The 24,912-nt window shown below is 35.4% G+C and overlaps 2 protein-coding genes and 1 long non-coding RNA gene across 4 annotated transcripts in view; all 3 read left to right on the top strand.

The window, feature by feature from the left end:
• Positions 1-1,636: 1,636 nt before the first annotated feature.
• LOC111467315 lies at positions 1,637-6,471 on the top strand. Its single transcript, XR_002714518.1, has 3 exons — positions 1,637-2,155; positions 5,063-5,195; positions 5,301-6,471. It is a non-coding gene; the product is annotated as an uncharacterized LOC111467315 (long non-coding RNA).
• On the top strand, positions 3,045-4,993 carry LOC111467204 (UDP-glycosyltransferase 76B1-like). Its single transcript, XM_023112030.1, has one exon. The coding sequence runs from the start codon at positions 3,534-3,536 to the stop codon at positions 4,899-4,901; it is 1,368 nt and encodes a 455-aa protein (XP_022967798.1). The 5' UTR covers positions 3,045-3,533; the 3' UTR covers positions 4,902-4,993.
• Positions 6,472-11,361: 4,890 nt separating the features above from the next.
• The window catches only part of LOC111467169 (DNA gyrase subunit B, chloroplastic/mitochondrial-like), a 16,492-nt gene continuing 2,941 nt past the window's right edge, over positions 11,362-24,912 (top strand). For both annotated transcript variants that reach the window (XR_002714493.1, XM_023111967.1), the window contains exons 1-19: positions 11,362-11,585; positions 11,916-12,069; positions 15,920-16,000; positions 16,094-16,207; positions 16,768-16,824; positions 17,719-17,820; positions 18,107-18,257; positions 18,437-18,513; positions 18,710-18,820; positions 18,982-19,052; positions 19,361-19,502; positions 20,615-20,713; positions 20,836-20,964; positions 21,097-21,211; positions 22,106-22,173; positions 23,643-23,756; positions 23,835-23,951; positions 24,066-24,119; positions 24,236-24,341. Coding sequence is in view for 1 of the 2 variants with exons in the window: in XM_023111967.1 (XP_022967735.1) it covers positions 11,428-11,585; positions 11,916-12,069; positions 15,920-16,000; positions 16,094-16,207; positions 16,768-16,824; positions 17,719-17,820; positions 18,107-18,257; positions 18,437-18,513; positions 18,710-18,820; positions 18,982-19,052; positions 19,361-19,502; positions 20,615-20,713; positions 20,836-20,964; positions 21,097-21,211; positions 22,106-22,173; positions 23,643-23,756; positions 23,835-23,951; positions 24,066-24,119; positions 24,236-24,341 (2,020 nt within the window). In the remaining variant the exon portion in view is untranslated. The remainder of the gene's footprint in view (positions 11,586-11,915; positions 12,070-15,919; positions 16,001-16,093; positions 16,208-16,767; positions 16,825-17,718; positions 17,821-18,106; positions 18,258-18,436; positions 18,514-18,709; positions 18,821-18,981; positions 19,053-19,360; positions 19,503-20,614; positions 20,714-20,835; positions 20,965-21,096; positions 21,212-22,105; positions 22,174-23,642; positions 23,757-23,834; positions 23,952-24,065; positions 24,120-24,235; positions 24,342-24,912) is intronic.

Genomic DNA, 24,912 nt, shown 5'->3' with positions numbered 1-24,912 from the left:
ACATTGTTGTGAACTGGCTTTACGATGAAACTCCCTTTAGTACTTATAATACCGTCTCTACTTCATATCCCGCAAAAGAGTTTAGTAGTAGAGTATAGCTCATCGTAGATTTAACCTTACATGCTAACGGTCTTAGTACATACAGGTTATTTTTTAAGAGAATGAACTCTACGTTTGTAGAAATTGTTGGATGCAGACTTCCTAAGTGTATTCCAACGATGTAGAAGTTTTTCATGCAGTGTTCCAACACGTAGAAGTTACTCTACAAAATTTTCCTCGTTATGAATTGAATATGAGGTTAAGGTTCGTAGGAGCTTCTTGAAAGGAAATTTCCAAGAGATTGGAGAAGAAGGGCTTTATCGAGAGTTCCCGAGAAATTGTAGAATTAGATTTTGTTCAACTCAAGAGTCGTAGTGACAGAGATTTTTAGAGAATCTTTCCCAAATAAATTATATAAATATCTGACCTATTAACACATAAATATCATATTTACTTACTTAAATTTTATCCAAATTTCAAATGTGAATCAAAATATAATGTATTTCTCTCTTTTAATATATCTAATATATTAAATATTAATCGGTACACTTCAAACTAAAAATATTTTCTATTTATATTTAATATATCTAATATAAAATAGTTAGACGGTTATGTACTATAGAACAAGTTGGGTCTATTAATATAATCATTACAAACAAGTCGATCTTTCGCGAGTTGTTTGTAATTATATGTAGATCAAATGTTCGTTCTGTTGGATGATGAAAGTCCCACATCGGCTAATTTAAGGAATGATCATGAGTTTATAAATAAAGAATACTCTCTGCATTGGTACGAGGCCTTTTGGAGAAGCCCAAAGCAAAGTCATGAGAGCTTATGCTCAAAGTGGACAATATCATACCATTGTGGAGAGTCGTGTATCCTATAAAATATTAATTGTGAACGATTTGAATTAAATAATTTGATATAATAGATAATCACTGACGTTCAGATCTAACAGAACCCGAAAAACGATAAGGAATTGGAAATAGAGCGAATTACATTGATGATCAAGATAAAAAGTAAAGAAATCTCATTTCTAAACCCATGATTCGTCAAGCTCATTACATTGATGATCAAGATAAAAAGTAAAGAAAGATGATTTGATTAACAAACATACAAATGTATACACAAAAATGCAAAGAAACAAGCTCATGACTTCATAACATGTCACTTTTATTTTAATATCCAAAATCTTACTTTTATAAAGGTGGTAACTTTCGGTCGTCAATACCATAATGACTACTATCTAACTATATCTTATAATGTTAAAGATAATTCTCTATAACAATAAAACATCGATCTTGTCATCTATCAAGAAATCTTTGTGGTGGGATTAAGGCACCTTATTTAATATCATGTGCTTCCACCAAATTTCTTCAACATTGATGAATCTCGATCGGGAATCATTGATACTAGAGGCTACCAAATTTTCCTCAACGTAAAAAAAAATAACAAAATTCAAGTTTTTTTTTCCAAGATACCCGATCATAACATACTGAAATCAGTAATACATGTATTTAATCAAACACATTAGATAAGTAATTCACGAGAATATAAAAAATTTAAGAAAACCGAAAGAACCCTAAAATCAATTCTAATTAAATAACTTTTTCGATGCACTTCCAAGTCTGAAGTAAGATTAAAGAGTTGAATAAAACGACGATATCATCTTACACTGGGAAGATGGAGGGAATCAACGGTAAAAGAGAAAAACCGACGTATTTGAATTTTGGCGCTTCATTCGTCGGTGAAGAGAGGGCATAAATGTCTTTTCACATTCAACTAGGGCAAAAAAAAAAAAAAAAAGGGTTTTTGTATGGACCATGGTGGGAAGTGGAAAGTAAATTGGTTCTATCTTTTGGAATTTCCCGGAGAGTTTCATATGATCGTTTGTAATTAGACAAAATATGAAAGATTTGAGCTTCCATTGTCGCCCACCCACCAAAGACGGCCAATGCTGCCCCACCATGGCCGCACCATCATCATCCTCTGCCATCTCCTATCGTCCTGTGCTCTTCATCTTCCCCATTCTTTTCTTTCTTCTTCACGTGAGCACCACATGGGTCCCCTCTTTTCGCATTCAATTCTCCACCAGTTGGGTTTATATTATAATCAGGTGAGGAGATTGAGAATTTCGATACGTTTCGTTTATCTTTAGGACCTTTAATACAAGATTACTGTACAAAACTGCTTTAACCCTTTTATTTTGTTTTGATCTTGGACAATTATTGGCCATTCGTGCTCATTCCAGTGGGATTGTTTTCGATTATTGAGCAGGAATAATGATATTCTTCTTTGATTTGTGATTTATGATTACAATGCTTGCTTCTTTGATTTGTTTGGAATCTCAAGCTCTTGGTTATTGGGTTGTTTTAGATTGAGAAGTAAACTTCCATATTGACCAGATTTAGGGTTTGTTGGCCCTATGTTGGGATTGAAAAGAATAATGAATTTATGCCCTAGGAAGGTAGTTGATTTTGATCGAAGCTTTTTGATTTGTTGTGAGATCCCACGTCAGTGGAGAGGGGAACGAACTATTCCTCATAAGAGTGGAAATATTTCCTTAGTAAACGTGTTTTAAAACCTTGAGAGAAAGTCCTTGAAGAGAAAACCCAAAGAGGATAATATGTGCTAGCGGTTTAGGCTGTTACAAATGGTATCAGAGCCAGACACCGAGAGGTGTGCTAACAAGGACGTTAGCCCCAAGGGGGTGGATTGTGAGATCCCATGTCTGTTGGAGAAGGGAACAAAACATCCCTTATAAGGGTGTGGAAACCTCTCCACAGTAGATGTGTTTTAAAACATTGAGGGAAAACTCTTGAAGGAAAAGTCCAAAGAGGAAAATATCTGCTAGTAGGTGGGCTTAGGCTTAGGCTTAGGCTGTTACAAATGGTATCAGAGCTAAACACCGGACAGTGTGCGAATGAGGAAGCTGGGCCCCAAAGGGGGTGGATTGTGAGATCCCACATTGATTGCAGAGGGGAACAAAACATTCCTTATAAGAATGTGGAAATCTCTTCCTAGTAGACACGTTTTACAACCTTGAAGAGAAGCCCTTGAAGGAAAAGTCCAAAAACAATAATATCTACTAGCGGTGGACTTGGGTGGTTACATTTGTTATAACCATTGCTTAATAGAATAAAATATGTTTCAAATGGTAGGTAGGTAGGTTTGAGAATGAGATATTCAATATGAACATAGTTCATTTTGTTATTTCAATCATGGTTCGGATCAAACTAAAAGGATAAAAAATGGTGCGAAAATTCCCGTTGAAACAAGAAATGAAACGCAAAGGAGATTTATCACTAGGAACAGATGTGGGGTACAATACTTGAACTTGATGATTATTGAAGTTGCTATTAATGTCTTAAATGTGAGCATGATCAAGTAGCTCAACTTCTCAAGCAATTAGGGAATAAATCTGTCATGTCAAAAATGTGGTGAGAAAACCCTATAAAATAACCTAAAAGCTCTACCAATTTAGCAGAGAAACCATGGAGAGGAAGCAAAAAGAGAGAAAAGGGCACTTGGTGCTTGTTCCTTGCCCTTTACCAAGCCACATGTCTCCTATGCTTCACTTAGCCAAACTTCTTCATTCTCAGGGTTTCTCCATTACCATAATTCACACACAACTTAACTCTCCAAATGAATCTCATTACCCTGAATTCTCCTTTGAATCCATTGGTGGTAGCATGTTGGAGAGCTACAGTGCCTTTGATGGGGATGTTATGCTTTTTCTTTCAAAACTAAACATGAAATGTGAAACCCCATTTCATGAATGCTTGGTAAAAATGCAATTGCGCTGTCAATACACTCCAATCTCCTGCATAATATATGACGCTGTCATGTATTTTTCTGCTGCAGTTGCTGATGATTTGAAGCTTTTTAGAATTGTTTTGCGGACAAGTAGCGCCGCAAACTACATTGGGCTGTCAATTCTTGATGAGAGTGACTTTGTTTCAGAACCTAGAATGGAGGAACCAGTAGCTGGGTTTCCCTTTCTGAGAATCAAGGACATGCCACTTTTCAGCACACAGAAACACACAAGGGAGGTTCTAACGTGTATTTACAATGGAACAAGAACTGCTTCAGCTATCATTTGGAATTCCCTTTGGTGTCTTGAACATGCCTTGTTTGAGAAAATCAAAAATGAAACCTTGGTTCCTGTCTTTCCCTTAGGGCCTCTTCAAAAGCACTGTAGCAGCTTCTCCACTAATGTCTTAAGTGAAGAGCAGGGTTGCATTGCTTGGTTAGATAAACAAGCTCCAAGTTCTGTGGTGTATGTAAGCTTTGGAAGTGTGGTTACTATGACAGAAGATGAACTATTAGAGATGGCTTGGGGGCTTGCCAATAGTGGCCAGCCGTTCCTGTGGGTGGTGAGGGCTTGTGTAGTCAATGGCTCAGATGGAGTTGAGATGTTGCCTAGAGAGTTTCATGAGGCTACCAGAAGTCGCTGCAGGATAGCTAGTTGGTTGCCACAGCAAAAAATCTTAGCACACACATCAATTGGATGCTTTTTGACGCATAATGGCTGGAACTCAACAATTGAGAGCATAGCAGAAGGCGTTCCGATGCTTTGCTGGCCTCGAGTCGGGGATCAAAGGGTGAATGCACGGTTCGTGAGCCATGTCTGGAGGGTTGGCTTACAGTTGGAGGACAGATTGTTGAGAGAGGACGTCGAAAGCGCCATTCAAACTCTCTTCATCGATGAAGAGGGTATCGAAATCCATAAGCGAGCCAAGGAGTTAAAGAAGAAGGTTGATATCTCCTTGAGACAAGGTGGTGCTTCAAGTGAGTTCTTAAGCAGATTAGTTAAGTACATTAGCCTTCAAGAGACAATGATAAGGTTGTCAAATGCTTGATTAGGCTATAATAATGTAAGCTATGATTTCTCTTATGTAATTCTGCACATGTTGAAATGGTATGTGAAAGCTGTTGTACTTGTTCTGTCACATCACTTTTTGGCTCTGCTTTTTAGCTGTTCTGTAAGAGCCTTTCGAAACTTGGCCTTAAATTTTATCAGAAACAGTGAAGCACGTGGAGAAAATAGGACAAATGCTTCCACTCAGCGGATGCTTCCCAACAGCAAAATGATGAAGACAGCTCAGACTGGCCCATTGCTATCTGTTGGTCTTTAGTAATTTGAACTTTTTCAGGTTCTTTTCTTTCATTTCTATTGCCTTTGGATTCATACTTGGTTCTGTAAATTCTCTTATTCTGACTGTGCCATGTTTTACTTGTGTTGGTATTGGTAAAAGTAGCTGTCTGGGGGGAATCATTTGATGCAGCTGAATCATCCAATGAGTGCTGGTGACTACTGAGTCTTGTTGAACAATGTAAGTTCTTTCTTCCACATGTATTGCTTACAAACTAGACAAGGCTAGGTCTCCAAACTCGTTATCGTACTTAATCGTCGTTTTCTACTACGCATGTTTCTCGTTTCATTGTCTGTTTAGGTCCGTTACGTATCGTTATCAGTCTCATAGTTTTTGTTTCGTTGTACCAGCCCAAGTCCACTGTTAGTAGATATTGTCCGCTTTGGTATGTTAGATATCGCTGTCAGCCTCACAGTTTTTGTTTCGTTGTACCAGCCTAAGTTCACTGTCAGTAGATATTGTCCGCTTTGGTCTGTTACATATTGTTGTCGACCTCACAGTTTTTCTTTCGTTGTAACAGTCCAAGTATATCGCTAGTAGATATTGTCTGCTTGAGGCCATTACATATTGTTGTTAGTCTCACAGTTTTAAAATGTCTCTACTAGGGAGAGGTTTCAAACTAGACAAGGTTAGGTCTCCAAACCCGTTATCAAAGTTAATCGTCACTTGCTACTACGCATGTTTTGTTGTTTCGTTGTACTAGCTCAAGTCCACCGCTAGTAGATATTGTCCACTTTGGTGCATTACGTATTGCTGTCAACCCACAGTCTTTGTTTCATTGTACCATCCTAAGTCTATCGCTAGTAGATATTATCCGCTTTGGCCCATTACGTATTGTTGGTAGTCTCACGGTTTCAAAACTCGTCTACTAGGGAGAGGTTTCCACACCCTTGTAACGAATGTTTCATTCCGTTTTCCAACCGATGTGAGACCTACAATCCACCCCCTTGGAGCCGAGCATCCTCTCTAGCACATTTTCCTGTGTTTAGCTCTCATACCATTTGTAAAGAGCCCAAGTCCACCTCTAGTATTAGATATTGTATATTTTAGCCCGTTACGTATCAACATCAACCTCACGATTTTGAAACACGTCTACTAAGTAGAGGTTTTGTTCTCCTCTCCAACTGATGTGTGATCTCACATTCAAGCTTCTTTTTGTCCAAACATATTGATTCTTAACAACGTTGTTTGTTTTTGATCGTTAGGACAAAACATAGGTTGTCTTTTGCTCTAAACTTTGCATAGCTTTGATGATGCTTTTGTTTATTGCTCCAAATAAGTTAAAAGAAAAACATCTCTATACACTGCTTTTGGAGGACAAAAGCAATTTCATTGGCTGTTGTTTCTTTAAGAAAATGGTGATGTGATTTGGGTGAAAACTGTTAGCTGCAAAGAAAGATTGGAAGTTGTATGTGATAATGATGCTTTGAAGTTCATGATTGTTATCCAACACTTAGAATGGAAGACTGTCACTCTGATTCCAATCATTTATTTGGTAACAAAATGGACGTTTGTGGGTTCACTAGAATCTTTTGTAGAATTATCTTTATTATTTCCATTCATTATTTTATACCATATGCTTCTAAACTTTAGGATATACGCTCAAATTCTTAATTTGTTTTGAAATAATGTTTTCATCGATTTTCAGTGATAGGAATATAACGACGTGGTGGAGACTTGTTAGATACAGAGTACTCGAGTGTAAGTGATTTCAATCATGTGAATCTAACTACTTCACTCTCTAATCAACGAGAAATTACTCTAGAGGAGATAAGAACAAATGTATGGTTGCGGGATAGCAATTGTGCGACATTGTGGACACTTGTTCTAACTCAGCGAACAAGTTAACTGTGTGAAATTAGTAGTTTGTGGATAATCGAGCATGCTTGAGTTTCGGGGTACTTTTTAGAGTAGTGTTTTAGAAAACATGAGCGAGAAAATATATTGAAAACAATTTTAAAGAAAGTAATTGTATAAGCTAAAAATGAGTAGGCAACAACCGTGGATTTGATAGCATATAACTTGAGTAAGAAGAATTGACAACTAGTCACATCCCTTATAGTGCATTATGAGGCATTTTAACCTTTGGGTGTAGACATGATTTTGGTGATCGATTATATATCTCGTATTAACACATGAAATAATACAAATCTATCTAACATGAAAAGTGAGTAAGAAAGGATTTAGAACGGGTTTATTGATACTACATGAAATAGTAAAGGCCTATCTAGACAACATGTTTTGGACAAAAATGATCAAAACATCTGACATGCAACCACAAATAACACACTTTGGATAAGCATGACCATGACAAGACAACATGAAAAACATGAAAATACTAACTGCACCTCCGTCAACGAAATCTATATTAAAACAAGGTCTAACATGGAAATCAAGATCCCAAGACAATTAATATACTTGTTTAAAATAGCATAAACTTTATTCCGTGCGAACATCGTTTCATGGCCTCTAGAGAAGCGATCTTCATCCGACTAAAAGTCCGAATGATGAGAGATATTTTTAATTTGAAGTATTCCAATTCTTAAGGATATTTAGTAATAAATTATAGTTTACCATATATATTATATTTGATATTTTATTATAAGGTAAATATCTAATATTTGCTTTATTATCATACGTATCTTTCCATTTATTGTTATTTTCATTTATTACTATTTCAATATCCTTGTAATTTATTTGATTATAAATAAGATAACTTTCACACTATTTAGGTGTGATGTATTAATCAAACATTCACATGGTATTAGAGCCCTCTCGGTTTAACAACCCCGATTCTTTCTTTTCAATGACTTTTAAATTCTCTAATCTTCTTCTCCACCACCCCTGCTGGCTTTGACGCCGTAGGGGCAGTCTTCATGGCTGCCGTAGTCGGAGCTGATTGATTACTCTTCGGCTCCACCCTATTGACCTCCAAATCACCTTTCGTCATACTCTGTACATACAACCTCACCTTTTCCAACCAAATCGATTTTCCCCTTGGTCAATATAGTCTCTCTCATTTTCTTCCCAATCAACCTTCATCCTTCACATAAACCCTAACCTAAACCTATCAACCTTTTGCAGAGATTTACCTTCGGAATCTAGGTGCTGCACTAGCCTATTCGCCAACCAAGTTGCCGCCGCCCTTCCTGCCAAAATTGGCTTCTTCGCCCGATGAGGCGACTCTTCCGACTACCCTTCTCGCCAAAATTGGCTCCTTCGCCCAATGTGGCGACTCTTCTGGCTTCAACATTGTCTTTGTCCCTTGCTCTAGGTTTCTCCTTCTACTTCTTGGGGTTAGAAATATTCTCACTAGAGCCAAGGTAGCATCGTCGCTAAGCGACAATCCCTCTTCATGGGTTAGACATATTCTCGCCGAAGCCAAGGCAGCATCGCCGCTGAGCGGCGATCCCTCTGCAATTTTTGATGGCCAAGAACCGGGTTGTTAGCATCTTCACGAAAAGTGTTTCTCAACCTCTTTGAATTTTTCAGATTCAAGCTTCACGTTCGTTTAAATCCGACACTTAGCTTGCGGTGAGGTGTTAAGAATATTTAGTAATAAATTATAGTTTACCATATATATTATATTTGATATTTTATTATAAGGCAAATATCTAATATTTGCCTTATTATCATAGGTATCTTTCCATTTATTGTTATTTCCATTTATTACTATTTCCATATCCTTGTAATTCATTTGATTATAAATAAGATAACTTTCACACCATTTAGGTGTGGTGGATTAATCAAACATTCACATGGTATCAGAGCCCTCTCGGTTTAACAACCCCGATCCTTTCTTTTCAATGGCTTTTGAATCCTCTAATCTTCTTCTCCACCACCCCTGCTGGTTTTGACGCCGCAGGGGCAGTCTTCATGGCTGCCGTAGTCGGAGCTGATTGATTACTCTTCGGCTCCACCCTATTGACCTCCAAATCACCTTTCGTCATACTCTGTACATACAACCTCACCTTTTCCAACCAAATCGATTTTCCCCTTGGTCAATATAGTCTCTCTCATTTTCTTCCCAATCAACCTTCATCCTTCACATAAACCCTAACCTAAACCTATCAACCTTTTGCAGAGATTTACCTTCGGAATCTAGGTGCTGCACTAGCCTATTCGCCAACCAAGTTGCCGCCGCCCTTCCTGCCAAAATTGGCTTCTTCGCCCGATGAGGCGACTCTTCCGACTACCCTTCTCGCCAAAATTGGCTCCTTCGCCCAATGTGGCGACTCTTCTGGCTTCAACATTGTCTTTGTCCCTTGCTCTAGGTTTCTCCTTCTACTTCTTGGGGTTAGAAATATTCTCACTAGAGCCAAGGTAGCATCGTCGCTAAGCGACAATCCCTCTTCATGGGTTAGACATATTCTCGCCGAAGCCAAGGCAGCATCGCCGCTGAGCGGCGATCCCTCTGCAATTTTTGATGGCCAAGAACCGGGTTGTTAGCATCTTCACGAAAAGTGTTTCTCAAACTCTTTGAATTTTTCAGATTCAAGCTTCACGTTCGTTTAAATCCGACACTTAGCTTGCGGTGAGGTGTTAAGAATATTTAGTAATAAATTATAGTTTACCATATATATTATATTTGATATTTTATTATAAGGCAAATATCTAATATTTGCCTTATTATTATACGTATCTTTCCATTTATTGTTATTTCTATTTATTACTATTTTCATATCTTTGTAATTTATTTGATTATAAATAAGATAACTTTCACATCATTTAGGTGTCGTGGATTAATCAAACATTCACACCCGTTAATATGTTAAATATATTAAATACAAATGGAAAAATATATATTTAATTTCAAAGGTTTCACTTTTTAATATATTTATGGAGAAAAATATTTAATATATTAAATATATTAAACAAAAATATATTTATTGTATTTTATATATTAAATATTAAAATAATGACTATACGAAGGAGATTCAACCCGACTTATAGAAGAATTTAATTGATAGAGGAATTGGTAGATTTTTTTTTCTAAATAAATTTGCTTAAACCATAGTTTGGTTTAATGGTAAATAAATTCAAAGTTGATTCTAATACTTCCGCTTCACAAATGAAGTGTTTATTCCCGACACCTCATGCTTAATAAACGTTACAAGTATGAGATACTTCTTCAATATCTTTTTTATATAGACGCTACACCATGATGTGACACACACTCCTTTCCTTCTATTGATTTTTAGTAGCTTGAGCGTGCGTGAGCCTGTAGTCAGGTTTAGAGGGTACGTATACAAGCCCATCTAGTAGATTCATACGCGCGTGCATGAAATCATGTATAGATGATATACTACACATCCAACCCTATTCGGAAAGAGAAAGTAGAGCCTAAAGAACCGTCACAAAAAGATAGGTCCCACCATTGACTATGATTTGCATGCAATTGCATTTTTACTGAATATTTTTAAATACTCAAACCACGACAACATCTACCATGGAAGCTATGAAAGTAGTCAGAATACGTGATGAGGGCATCTGCATTGGTTTTAAATTTGATAGGAGAAGTCGTTTTTTCCTATTTTTAGTTACACTATCTTTGATGTTACAGTTCAATTTTAAATGAATTTTGTGAACGTAAATTTGAATGATTTTTCAAACTAGTAATCATGACATGCATGGAGTAGCGGTTTCATTACAATTTTCATCACTATAATTTCAATTAATTAAAAATAAAGCTAAATTAATAAATACCTTTAAACTTTGAACGGGTCTAATAAAAATATAAAATTTCAAAAATTTCAATTATACTCTAAACTAAAAAAAAAAAAAAAATTAAAAATACTCAAATATAGTTTAAAAAAGAACTTTTAAAATTATTTTTAAAATTTTAAAATTTTCATTAATATTTTTAATTTTTTTTTAAACTTCAAAAATACTTTTAATCTTTTTATAAAAGATTTAAAAATACATTTACAATTAATATGCAGGTAATTTTTTTTTTAACTTTTATTTATAAAGGTAAATAGTATTAATGTTATTCGAGTATTTTTTAAATATAGTATTAATAATAAAGATTTTTTAAAATATTTTTACAAAACTTACCCGTTATCCCAAAATATTTTGGGCTGGATAAATTTGAAGCCCATTATGTAAAGCCCATTATGTAAAGCCCATTATGTGAAGCCCAATTAGGCGATGCAAAAGGGGTTTATCCTCCTCATCAGCCGAAACCCCAACCTCAGACCTCCCTCCATTTTTCAGCACAAAAAGACCTTTCATGGCGCTTCGCAATCTTCTTCATCTTCTTAAAACTCCTCCTTATCTTCACCTTCGCCTCATGGCTTCATCAGCCTCCCTCTTCCCTTCCTCTATTCACCTCCGCTCCCTTACTTCATCCGCCTCTCGCGCTCCTCCCTTCAGTTTCCTTGAGTTCAGGTTCTACCTCTTTACTCTGTTTTTCGTTGGATAATATGCAGGAGTGTTCAGAATGTGTTTCTTTATGTTTTTCTCATGTTTCGGTGTTTACATTTTAAGATAATGAATTGAGTCTCGTTCTGTTTTGGTGTTTTGGGTGGGTTGTGATTTGAGGTATTAGCTTTGAACTGCATTTTAATGGCCTTAGTAATCAAACGTGCTAATGTGATTATTTTGGCTTTTGGTTTTGGTTTTGGTTTTCTTGAATAATTTTGCGCGGTCAACAATGCTTTTGCTTTATTTTAATTTATTTGAATTTTTTCTTAATCTTTGTCATTTTAATGGAGCTAGTGGGACAAGATTTCGAGCGAGGAAGATTCCCACTAGCTTGCGGCTGGCACAAAATGTAGTAGTCTCTGCGACGGCTTTCATGTCATCAAGTGCTGCTACTAAAACATCGCCGGGAAGTGAGAGTTCGAAGGCTTATGGGTCGGAGCAAATTCAGGCAAGTAATTGGGAATTTCAAATTCTGAGTCAATGTTTTTACGTTAGATGTGTTATTGAGTTAACATTTGTTATTGGGTTCATGCAAAAGATGAACACATGCACATGTAACTTCCAATTTATGTTATTTGTTAAGCATCATATTTCGTAAAAGACATTGATCATCGCTATGTTCATCACTCCTCTTCCTTCCTGATTTTCAGAATCTTTTAAAGGACTTCTTGACTAAGCGTTGGGCTTGAATCAACGAGTTAATTGCAATTCAAATTTGTGAATATACTATTGAAATGTCAACGTTAATGGGCACTGACATAAATTCATGAAAATTACATGGACTTGTAAAAATGTTCGAACTAATCAATAAAAGTTTAGAGTAGTTCTTATGTATATTATAAATTGTCATAATTTACTTTTATCTTGATATTTTCAATATTTTCTCGATAGTTGAATGAAATTTTGAAAATAATTAAAGCATTTCTCTCAATTGTTGTCAAACCTTTTCCACTACAGACATGTTGGCATACCAATGGAAAGTTTACTTCATATTGTAAGTATTTTATAGTGCAGATATTGTGTGGGGTGGAAAAATTAGTTGGACAAATTCAGTTGCAGACTGTTATTGTTTTGTTTTTTTCTTCTTTTTTTTTTATGAGAAACAAAAATATATATACCAGAAAAAAGAGAAACAACCTAAGATCTTAAGAAGAGGGATTCCTAAGCCTATGGAGAAGGAATCAGACACAAGGCCTCCAATCTAAGGTGTGAAGAAAATATGGGCTATTACGAAAAAATTTGTGGAGGGCACTCAAATTTAAGACTATAATTGAAGTCTCAGCAATTTACAAAAAAATTTAACTTATTTGAGAATGACCTTGAATTCTCAATTTTTGAAGAAGCCAAAGTAGAGCTCTCATGTGGTTGTCCATAATTATGTCTTCATCTTTAAATTTGAACAAACCATCTTCCACACTCTCAGGACGGACAAGATCAAAACAGTCGTAGGTCAACCTTTGAAAGCGTAGAGCAATGAAGGAAGAATTGGTTGATAGTTCTATACTACTCTTGCATATTAGACAATTATCATGTGGTTGAATTCTCAATTTTTGAAGAAGCCAAAGTAGAGCTCTCATGTGGTTGTCCATAATTATGTCTTCATCTTTAAATTTGAACAAACCATCTTCCACACTCTCAGGACGGACAAGATCAAAACAGTCGTAGGTCAACCTTTGAAAGCGTAGAGCAATGAAGGAAGAATTGGTTGATAGTTCTATACTACTCTTGCATATTAGACAATTATCATGTGGTTGAATTCTCAATTTTTGAAGAAGCCAAAGTAGAGCTCTCATGTGGTTGTCCATAATTATGTCTTCATCTTTAAATTTGAACAAACCATCTTCCACACTCTCAGGACGGACAAGATCAAAACAGTCGTAGGTCAACCTTTGAAAGCGTAGAGCAATGAAGGAAGAATTGGTTGATAGTTCTATACTACTCTTGCATATTAGACAATTATCATGTGGTTGAATTCTCAATTTTTGAAGAAGCCAAAGTAGAGCTCTCATGTGGTTGTCCATAATTATGTCTTCATCTTTAAATTTGAACAAACCATCTTCCACACTCTCAGGACGGACAAGATCAAAACAGTCGTAGGTCAACCTTTGAAAGCGTAGAGCAATGGAGGAAGAATTGGTCGATAGTTCTATACTACTCTTGCATATTAGACAATTATCAGGAGATAAGAACAAATGGAAAAAAGTTGTTTCCAAAGGACTGCTGCCTTTCCATATCATTTGCTAAGCCGCTGATCCAAATAAGAAATCATAGATGGAAGAATTATGCTCCCCAATTTGACCGAGTAAGACCTAGATGGGTTGGGGATCCAAATAATACCATCTTCTTGCTTTACGTGGAAACATATTTCAAAGTAAGGATGTTAGATTAGGCCATTCTTCCACTGCCTTGCTCAGAAGTTGTCTTCTAAGCTTAAGATCCCAAGCTCAAGGCCAACTAGTTTCCGTGACCCAAAGAGACTTAGAACATAGACTTGCAATAGCATTAGGAAAAGGAAAAGAAATGTGAGGCCAGTTATCTTGCCAAAATCTTTTTTTTCTTCAATTCTTTTAGTGAAATTGGAATTTTCCTCGAAAAGGTTTTTTTTTTGATAATGTCCTTCCATGGGTTGCTACTTGCCTGAATGGTCCATTTAGTGTTTGCCTACTATAATTGCTTATGATAATGCCTTTCCACAAAGACTTGTCCCCATGAGAATATCTCTAGCCCTTTTAAAAATAAAGCCTTCTTTTGATTGAAATCACCTATGCCAAAGCCCCTTGAAGTGGAGAGTCTGCAACCTTGGCCCAAATGTTAAGGTGACTATCACCATCATTGTCGTTTCCTTTCATGAAATGAATGCATGTATCACACCTCCTATGGTGGTTCCCAAAGCTTCTAGTGAACTTGAAACCTGCCATGGACTTGGATCTACCATATAATAAACATGCCTTAAAGATTCAATCATAAGTCACTTTTCCTTGGTTGTATGTAAACCTCCCTTCAACCCCACCTGCTAAAGTGTTAATGAAGGGCTTTTTAGGGTCTCATTTCCTTTCTGTCTGAAATGACAAAAATTTAGGAAGGTATGGTTCTTTGATAGCATTGCTTGCAATTTTTTGGAATGGGGCATCAACAATGGCCGCCTCATGCATAGATGTCTCACTGCGATCTTACTAGGACCGAACTTTAGTCTTTGGTTGTTATCCTGGAACCAATGGTTAGAAGGGTCAACTATGTATCAAGACGGAAGCGGAGGTTACATATGGATGGATGAATGTTGAACATCTCACTTGAACGAATTCTCTACCAATATCATGATTCTTTAGAGAGAAGATATCCTTGACCTGCCTATGTTGAAGCCAATGCCCAGTAAGTCTAATGATTTAGTGAATACCTAATTTATCAAGGTAAGTCTTTCCCTGTTTTTTGGTGTTCACTAAATGTGAAGTTCAAAAGAAACGTTGTTTGTTATTTATTTAGTTGTTGTGATGCACACAATAGAAAAATGTTGCTTATTGAGATGGTCTTTGGAGAATATACTTTATTGTGGGGCGTTAAGATGCATGCTTGAAAAGCCATGCTTTCCAAAACATTGATTTTTTTACCTTTTTAATTGATATCCAATTTTCTTATTGTATATGATAGAGCATTTAGTTCCCTTGTTTTTATAATGCTTTTTCAGAAACAAACATATGTACTTTAAGATTTTTGAGCTCCCTTTATGCAATTTTGTGTTTAGGTTTGCATGCTCAAAAGACATTTAAAGTTGATTGATCATCAAAAACTCAAGTGTTTCAATATTTCAAGGTTTTAACCTAAGAGATAGTCTGTACCTAACTTAAGTCCCTTGATTTGAATCACATTGACTTGTAGAGTTTAGTATTAGTGTGCTAGGAGTGTGCATAACCAAGGGGTTCTTAGGCCAATTCACAATGGTTCTCAGCAATAGGGTTCGTTCTAAAGAAGGCTTTGCCACAACACATTTAAGCAAAAGGATATTTCAAAAAGATGTATTTAGCACTTCAACTGTTAGATAGCATTGAAAGCTGAAATTCTACGACCATTGCTGGAATTTTGAACCAACAGATCGGTTGAAATTTCCTCTTCCGTTAGCCAACCATTGGGTTGAATATTGTAAGGATAAAAACTCTTAGTCTTTGAGTAAATACATGTATAAGTGCATATGAAGGAGAAATTGTTACCGAAGCATAATCTAGGATTTATTTCCTGGTTAATTGTTTGTGGTGCATACTTCCAGATTCTGATCTTGGTTCTTGCTGGTTGCTTGAAATTTTTAGGTACTGGAAGGCTTAGATCCTGTAAGAAAGAGGCCTGGAATGTATATTGGGAGCACAGGACCTCGTGGACTGCATCATTTGGTATTTGACTTTTCTAATTCTAACATGGAGAAAATCCACCCCCCAACAGAGAATAGTAAAAGTTTGATGAGATGTCTTTATTGATCTTGGCAGGTCTATGAAATATTGGATAACGCTGTTGATGAGGCTCAAGCTGGTTTTGCCTCAAAGATAGATGTTGTCTTGCATGCAGATAATTCTGTGAGCATCACTGACAATGGACGTGGGGTATGATTTATCATTTTATCTCAATTCTTTTCAGCTTGACAGCATAAAGCTCAGATTACTGCATTCAATTCATATTCCTACTAACTTGAACAGTGTTCTTCAAATTGTAATCATTATAATAGGTGTTTAACATTTTTCTTAAATTTTGATTTAGTTTATTCACAATCTTGATACTCAAAATTGTATGGTTTGTTTCACTATAATCTTTTTCTAGTTGGCAGGATTACTTTTTTATTTTTTTATGAGAAACATACTATCATTTCAGTGATATAATAAATTAATAGAAAAAGAGAGGAAAATCACTTCCAAGCCAATCAATGCTACAAAAAGAAGAGGAATTTTTTCATAAGGTTTTACTGAAGGCATACCTTTAGAAGGAAGTGTTTTTTTTTTTATACTAATTATAATAATTTATAAATTTAACTTTTGGCTTCATGCAGAATGTGCTATTAAGATTGAAATGCTGCTGTTGGACGAATGTTTTCAAGTTAATAATACGTAACTGTTGTGAACATTGTAGTTACTTTTTCCTGTGTAAACTTTTGAATTATATGTTGCAGATCCCTACTGATTTGCATCCTGTTACGAAGAAATCCTCCTTGGAGACGGTGTTGACGGTATTGCTTCATGAACAACATCTTGCTCGAGTTACCATGGAATAGTTTTTGCTTGCATGTATTAATTGTGTAGTCTTGGAACAATAAAAGGTGGAATATTGTCCTTATATCCATACAACTTAAAATTTAAAAGTAGTTTGCTGGGTAAAAAGCATGAGAAAAGGGAGCAGAGTAATTTTGTGCATATTTCATGTTTGATTTGCAATTAAGATTTTTTTTTCCTTCTAGAACAACAATGAACTATCGACCCTAAAATGTTACTGAATGATAATTCTTTTAATAATAAAATACCAAGTAACGAACTGAAACAGCACCTTAATTTTGAAAATGATTTTAGGTTTTTCATTTTAATAGAATCCAAGTTTTCATCAAGAAAAAATAAAAGGATTCAAAATTTAAGGTTATTATAATCATATATGTATATGACTTTAGATGGATTTGTTTTCATAGGAAACAAAGACTTATATATTTTATAAGTAAAAGATATAGAAAAAAGGAGATGCTATCCCCACACACCATGGAGATTATTCCTAATTGGTATAAACTTTTACAAAATCGTGGTTACAAAAATTGTTATAAACAGAGCACCATAATAAGCAGTGCACCCTCACATACTTCATATAGTTTTAATATTCAACTTTGTTTATGATGCTTTCAAATATCCATACAAAAAGAAATATTTCAAATACTCATTGTTTGGATCATGATCCTGTTCCTTTTCTACTTTGCAATCTGATTTTATTTTCGCATTTTATGGCTGTACTGCTAGGTCAGTTAAATGTTTTATCAGGTTTGAATGAAGTTGCTATTTCTAACAAGAACTGTGACCACGAGCAATCTTTCCTTTGTAATCCTACCAAGGTGGCGAGACTAATGTGCTATTGGATTGTACAGGTATTACATGCAGGTGGCAAATTTGGTGGTTCCAGCAGTGGCTACAGTGTCTCAGGTGGACTACATGGCGTGGGTCTGTCGGTGGTTAATGCCTTGTCTGAGGTTTGTCTGTAATCCATTTTATAGACTTTTGTCTGAAATTGAACTCTTGGATGCATGGTTAAACTATAATTTGTAGTTTCTCCTTTCTATATTCATCGGATAAAATCGGCAGCTTCAATCTCCCCTTACTGGCGAGACAATAATGAACAAATAATTAACTTGAAATAATCTGTGCATAAAACTCATGTCACCATTGGTGCCTGAACAGACAGAAATTGAAGAGTGGTTGAGAGTCTCGACTTCCTGTTAGTTACTTTAAAATGACAAATTTTTACTTGCTTTGCAGTCGTTGGAAGTTTGTATTTGGCGTGATGGGAAAGAGTTCCACCAAAAGTATTCCCGTGGAAAGCCGGCAACCACTCTAACATGCCATGTTCCTTCAAATGAGTTGAAAGATCATCAAGGAACTCGCATCAGATTTTGGCCTGACAAAGAAGGTTTTACTTGACCATCATGGTCTGAAATATTTCTGTTGTTATTATGTTAATTTATATTTTTCTTTTGGTTAGCGTTTAACAATGTTGATTTAATTTCCAATTATTTACCAAGCATAAGAACCTTTCTTGTTGGTCTTTCTTTCCACTTTAATTCACGTGTTCCTTCTAATTTTATCCAGTCTTTACTACTGTAATACAATTTGACTACAACACAATATCTGGACGAATTAGGGAGCTAGCTTTTCTAAACCCCAAGGTACCTTTTGTATTTTTTTTTTTTGTTTTTATTTATATAAAATGATGCCTTCCATGATACTAATCAGCCTTTTCCGTTTTCTGGAAAATCATCGACCAAGCATATGTGGCAGGAGATAGCTTATTGGTTTCTATTACATGTTGGAAGCCTCTGAAACAATGTATGACTTACCACCCCTGTGATATGACCCTTGCAGTTGACTATAACCCTTACAAAAGAAGATGATGATGTGGAGAAGAACCAATACAATGAATACTGCTATGCTGGTGGCTTGGTTGAATATGTGGCATGGTTGAACAGTGATAAAGTATATCATCTTATTGTTCTTCCCTTTGTCTTATTTTTATTTTTTTAATTTCTTCTTCAGTTCTTGTCACAGGTCTCCCCTAATTTTCATTTCATGTTTCATACACTATACATTATAAAGCTAACTATAATCACTACTAATGCTCATTTTCGTTTCTCCAGAAACCACTTCATGATGTATTTGGTTTCAGAAAAGAAACGGATGGAGTAGCCATTGATATTGCACTTCAGTGGTATGTCCTTTAATCTTGGTGTTCACTGGATTTTCTCAAATCTTGTATTATTTTGTGTGAACAATGAGATTCCACGAAACTATTACTCTCAACGCCTGATTGATTGAAAATCTCCATACTAGAAATATGTTACTTTTTTTTTCAACTGTTTGGATTTCTTACCTGGTTATTGGACTATCAGGGCTTTGCAAAGTCAGAATTGTGAATTTTGATTGCCAGTCATAGCATGAGATGATAAGAATCATACGGCAACTAACACTTATTTGGCAAGAATCTTAATATTGTCTGCCTTGTTGATTGTTTACTAGGTGTGCAGATGCATATTCAGACACAATTCTGGGATATGCTAATAGCATACGGACTATTGATGGTGGCACCCATATAGATGGGATGAAGGCTTCATTGACGAGAACTCTAAATAATCTTGGAAAGAAATCAAAGATTATTAAGGTGGTATTGTTTCCAGAGTTTTATCTAGTTCATAATGTGTTTGTACGTGTATTGCTCATTTACATGGTCAGAGATTTGAATATAACCTTTGCTCGATAATGGCATATTTTGCATTAACTTTATGGCTGCTTCATGTTCTGGATTCTTGTGGTCAAATACAAAGATGGAGTAAATTACTTTTCTGCTTTATTCAGAAAAATCTTCTTCTATTTCCTTGCTCTCTCCTTCCTACTTCCTACCAAATGCCCAAACCCCCCATTCCTAGGTATCATAAAAAATGAGAAATAAAAGGTAATTAAATTATCTTTCTAATAACCTTAGGGTCTTCCATAACCAGGCTTCATTTTGTGTCACTTGGGTTTTGTTCTGGTAACTTCCCAATTGTCTTCAAGATGAAACTCTCTCCTCTGCCCCTTTCCAATTGTAGCTTCATACATGGTAAAACTTTGTTTCTCATAAAAAAAAAAAAGTTGTGGTCTATATGGTCATACAGAACAGAAACTTGATGTGATATTTCTAAACAGGGTTAAGTATTTTTATTATATGCCTCTAGTCCTTAAACCAGAATGTACTTTGCAATCTCATGCAAAATTTGTTTGTGGTCATGGAAATCTTATATTTAAAATCCAGAAGAGGAATCCTAGTTCTATTTTTGTGCTCCAAAAATCTTGGAGACTTGTGTGGCAAGCCTATGGTCATCATTCGAAAGAAAATGCTGAAATGCTGAAATGCTGAGGACTAATCTCTATCATCCTTTAGCGTAAGTGAAACGAAGGAAGCCATATATTTTTCTGATATGAAGGAGGATAGGCCAGTGTAGAATCATATTAGCTTCCATGTTACTTTTTGGGCTGCTACCTCTAATTATTATGGGAGTTATTATTATTATTATTATTATTTTGGTTCTAACCAACTATATGGTCTAGGGTGAATATATTTAATCTTTCTCGTTTTGTAGCTTTTTTGGCGTTAATTGATTATTTTCAAATGCACACACACCCTCATTCTCTTGTCATGTGAGGTGCGACAAGAATATTTGATTTTCTTATAGTTCAACTAAAGAATTATTAATAGAAGGAAATAAACTAAACACAATTATGTATTTCTTCCAGGACAAGGATATCAGCTTAAGTGGTGAACATGTTAGGGAGGGATTAACCTGTGTTGTCTCTGTGAGGGTCCAAAATCCAGAGTTTGAAGGACAGACTAAGGTAACCTTCCAAAATTATGTCAATATGAATTTTAATTTTGATGTCTGGGCCAGTTTATACCGCTATTATCTATGCTTTCTCCTCTATAATGTGTATCTTACTTTTTTGTCTATTCCTAAAAGACAAGGTTGGGAAATCCTGAAGTGCGAAAAGTAGTTGAGCAATCTATACAGGAGTACCTAACTGAATACCTGGAGTTGCACCCTGATGTCCTTGATTTAATCCTTTCAAAATCTTTAAATGCTCTCAAGGTGATTTTCTGTAAGACAACGAAGTTGTATGCATGATTCATTCCTTTCAAAAGTGCTCTAATTGTGGGATTCCATTTTGTAATTCCTCTTAACTTGAAGTAATTATTTTCTTCTTATTATTCTTATTTTCAGGCAGCTCTGGCTGCTAAGAGGGCAAGGGAGCTTGTGAGACAAAAAAGTGTCTTGCGTTCATCATCACTTCCCGGCAAACTAGCTGATTGCTCATCAACTAATCCTGAGGACTCAGGTATTTAGCTTACGCTTGGATGGAAATAGAGAAACAAGTTTCCATTGATGTAATATTTTCTATAAGAATTCCATTGATATGGATGGAATTTCCAGTTTCTTCTAGGCTTTATAGCATGGAGATTACTTGATAGTATTTTACTGGCTTTAGTCTAGTCAAATACTGTTTAAAGTCATTTGGTTTACTGCCCAACTTTTCCAGTTATTTGTAACATAGCAACTCTCCCAGTGAGACTTCACCATAGTTAGGGGCCATTGGGCACCCTTACCAACCCACGCAGAAATTTAGATGGTTATAATATAACATATCTAAATATTCATTATATATATATCTGAAGACTCGTGTTCCATTCTCTCGGGAAAAAAGCATCATCAATGTAGGCACTTAATCATTATTTGAGTATCCAATATCGCCATGGTTGGCCTAATGGTCATTTAGTATCAAGGTAAAAATAGATGGTTTAAAGAGAATGAGTTTAGGCTATGGTGGTTACTTAAGATTTAATATTCTATGAATTTTCTTAATAAACGTATGCTTGCATATTTGTCCATGAGTCAAATCGGATATGTAATTATTGGAATAATTGTTGGAGACTCCAATGGTGGATATGCAAGCATGTTAACTTATATGTTGTTCTATCGCCATGAATCTTGGAACTTTTGCTCGCATTGTATTATTTGGTCTACGTAAAATGTTGTTCCTAAGTTGAGTATGCAAGTTGACCTTAATACTCAAAAATATTAAAAAAAAAAAAAACAGTTGTCTAACTTGTCATATACTAAAAATTATTGAAAATTTTATCGGAAATGTTCGCATTATGAGTGCATTTTATTCTTTTTTCCTTTTTTGAGAAATATATTTTTCTTTAATCTCATTTTTTCTCCTCTGCTGCAGAAATTTTCATTGTTGAAGGAGACTCTGCAGGTGGAAGTGCAAAACAGGGCCGTGATAGGCGCTTCCAGGTATCCTCTGATTGCTAATGATTGGTTTGCTTTGTAAATCCCAAATATTAGGATAGTTTCTTCTTCTTCCTTTTTTTTTTTTTTTTTTTTTCCCTCAAAATAATGTGAAAAGAATTGATTTTAAATGAGAAAGGCCTAAAAACAGAGCACTCAAGTTCTCTTTCCCGAGGATCTATAATATCACAACTTCTAAAGAGAGTTGGTTTCTCAATGTTGGTCTGAATCCTCCAGCAATTGGGTTTGCCTATTAGAAGAAATTTGACTGATAAGGAAGCTCTGGAATAGTTGTCTTTATAAAATGTGTTGGAATCAATTAAGCCGTCCAAAAGTTAAGATTCTAAATCGTGGTCTATCCAAAATGATGGTTGCTTCATGTTGTATTCCTTAGTTTCTGTGTTGAAACATGGCCCTTTATCGATTGAGATGACTAAGGCCATCTTGAAAGCTAAGGTGTCAAAGAAGGTGAAGATTTTCTTGTGGGTTTTTGTCCAAAGAAAAATTAATGCCAGGGGATCTGCTTCAAAGGAGATGGCTGAATTATTATAGGAGTTAGCATGCGACATTAATGAGTTATAGGAGTCAATTAGACTCCTCCATTTGGTGTTCTTTCTCTATATCTTTTTGTAATTATGATCTTGTTCATATTGCAGCCATGTGGGAGTCTTTTTTGTTACCCTTTCGCTATGTGGGAATATCTCATTTTCCCTTTTGTATAATGTTTTCAGCCATATGTATTCTTTTGTTTCTTATTAAAAAATTTAAAAAACTAATAATTTGAACTATGGTTTTCTTTCCATATCCTAATTTGTTGTTAGTGGTTTAGATTTTATTTTTGTGCCTTTTTTCTTCATGATAATTGATTGATCAACTACACCTCTGAGGACAAAGTACTTTTTGGGGCGGTGTAAGGTTTATGTGAGATCCCACATCGGTTGAGGAGAACAAAACATTCTTTATAAGGGTGTAGAAACCTCTCCCTAGCAGATGCGTTTTGAAAACCTTGGGGGAAACTCGAAAGGGAAAGTCCAAAGAGGATAATATCTCTAGCGGTGGGCTTGGGCCGCTGCAGTTTATTAGTGGGAAAATATTAGAGTTGTTATTAGGATACTAAAAGAGCATACTCAGTGATCAACTACGGAGTTTGTTGAAAAAGTAGCTATGCATACAATAGGGTGAAGGGGTTTAAGGAACCCAATTATGTTGTTTTATTTTTAATATTCTTGACAATTCTGCATGTTCTAATCTACATGTGATGTAATATTCTTAAAAAATGGATACATATTATTTTTATACCGTACATATTGTCCTTTTCCTTTTTATAATTCTCCAGTCCTTCAGTCACTTAAGTTTTTTCATTTTTAGTCAGCAAAATCAGGATTGTACGAATGTTTATCGTACAATCTATAGTTAAGTACAAAAATGAATTTTCTTGCATGGTATCCTTAATTTGTTATAAATGCTCAATGCAGGCTATTCTCCCTTTGAGGGGAAAAATCTTAAACATTGAGAGGAAAGACGAGGCTGCAATGTACAAAAATGAAGAGATTCAGAATTTAATTCTTGCTCTTGGACTTGGAGTCAAGGTTTATAATATTTTTTGTCCTTAAATTGTTTAAAATTATTACTTTTTCCTTAGATTTTGCATTTACTTTTGGCGTCAGGGGGAAGATTTTAAAAAGGAGGCTCTTCGTTATCATAAAATAATCATATTGACGGATGCTGATGTAGATGGTGCTCATATCCGAACTCTTCTCTTAACATTTTTCTTTAGATATCAGGTACAGTAATTGTCTCTATGATTTATTGCTAGGGACATGTAAGATGCAAAAGCAAACTTGAAATGCACAATTTAATGGAACGAAAACGAATTTGATGTTTGTTCTTGATTACAGAAAGCATTGTTTGACGAAGGTTGCATTTATATTGGAGTTCCACCTCTTTACAAGGTTCGCTTTCCCTCTTGATGGGTCAGAGATGCAGAATCATGATTAGTTTTAGTTCTTTTTGTGGTTATTTTCTTTGCCTTATTCTTTTCTTTTATTTTTTTTTTGGAAATCACCAGGTTGAGAGGGGGAAGAAAGCGTACTATTGCTATGATGACAAGGAGCTAAAAAGGCTTCAAAGATCCTTCTCTTCAAATGCATCATATAATATTCAGAGGTTCAAAGGTATTCAAAGTAGTATTGATTCCACCTCATTGATGTCTTCTATGGATCCGTTGCCTCTTTACATGATATCATACATACCATTCGGTGGCTTTTAATCCTTGTTTTGTGTTGAGTTGTGCTAATGTTTGAGGGTGCTTTAGGCATCCCACACTTAAAATCACAATGGTTGGGTGTAAGAGTAAAGATACTTAAAAACACCATGTTGGGTGTAAGAATAAAGATTCTTTCTGTAACCGCCCAAGCCCACCGCTAACAGTTATTGTCCTCTTTGGCTTTCCCTTTAGGGCTTCCCCTCAAGGTTTTTAAAACACGTCTGTTAGGGAGAGGTTTTCACACCTTTATAAAAAATGCTTTGTTCTCCTCCCAACAAATGTAGGATCTCACACTCTTGGGAAAAGTCAAAAGCACTAGAGTGCTTTTGGCCCATGTGCTTGGTTGAAATGGACAGCTACAAAATGAAAATTTTCTCAAAGAGAATCTAAATATTTTATTCTCTACTTGAAAAGTTTTTTCCACTACGCTGGCTGTTTTCTTTATTTGTTCTTTCTTTTTTTTTTTTTTTTTTTTTTTT

This window comes from Cucurbita maxima, unplaced genomic scaffold, assembly GCF_002738345.1.
Source record: "Cucurbita maxima cultivar Rimu unplaced genomic scaffold, Cmax_1.0 Cma_Scf00033, whole genome shotgun sequence".
Classification (NCBI taxonomy): domain Eukaryota; kingdom Viridiplantae; phylum Streptophyta; class Magnoliopsida; order Cucurbitales; family Cucurbitaceae; genus Cucurbita; species Cucurbita maxima.
This window is presented reverse-complemented; position numbering and strand designations above follow the sequence as displayed.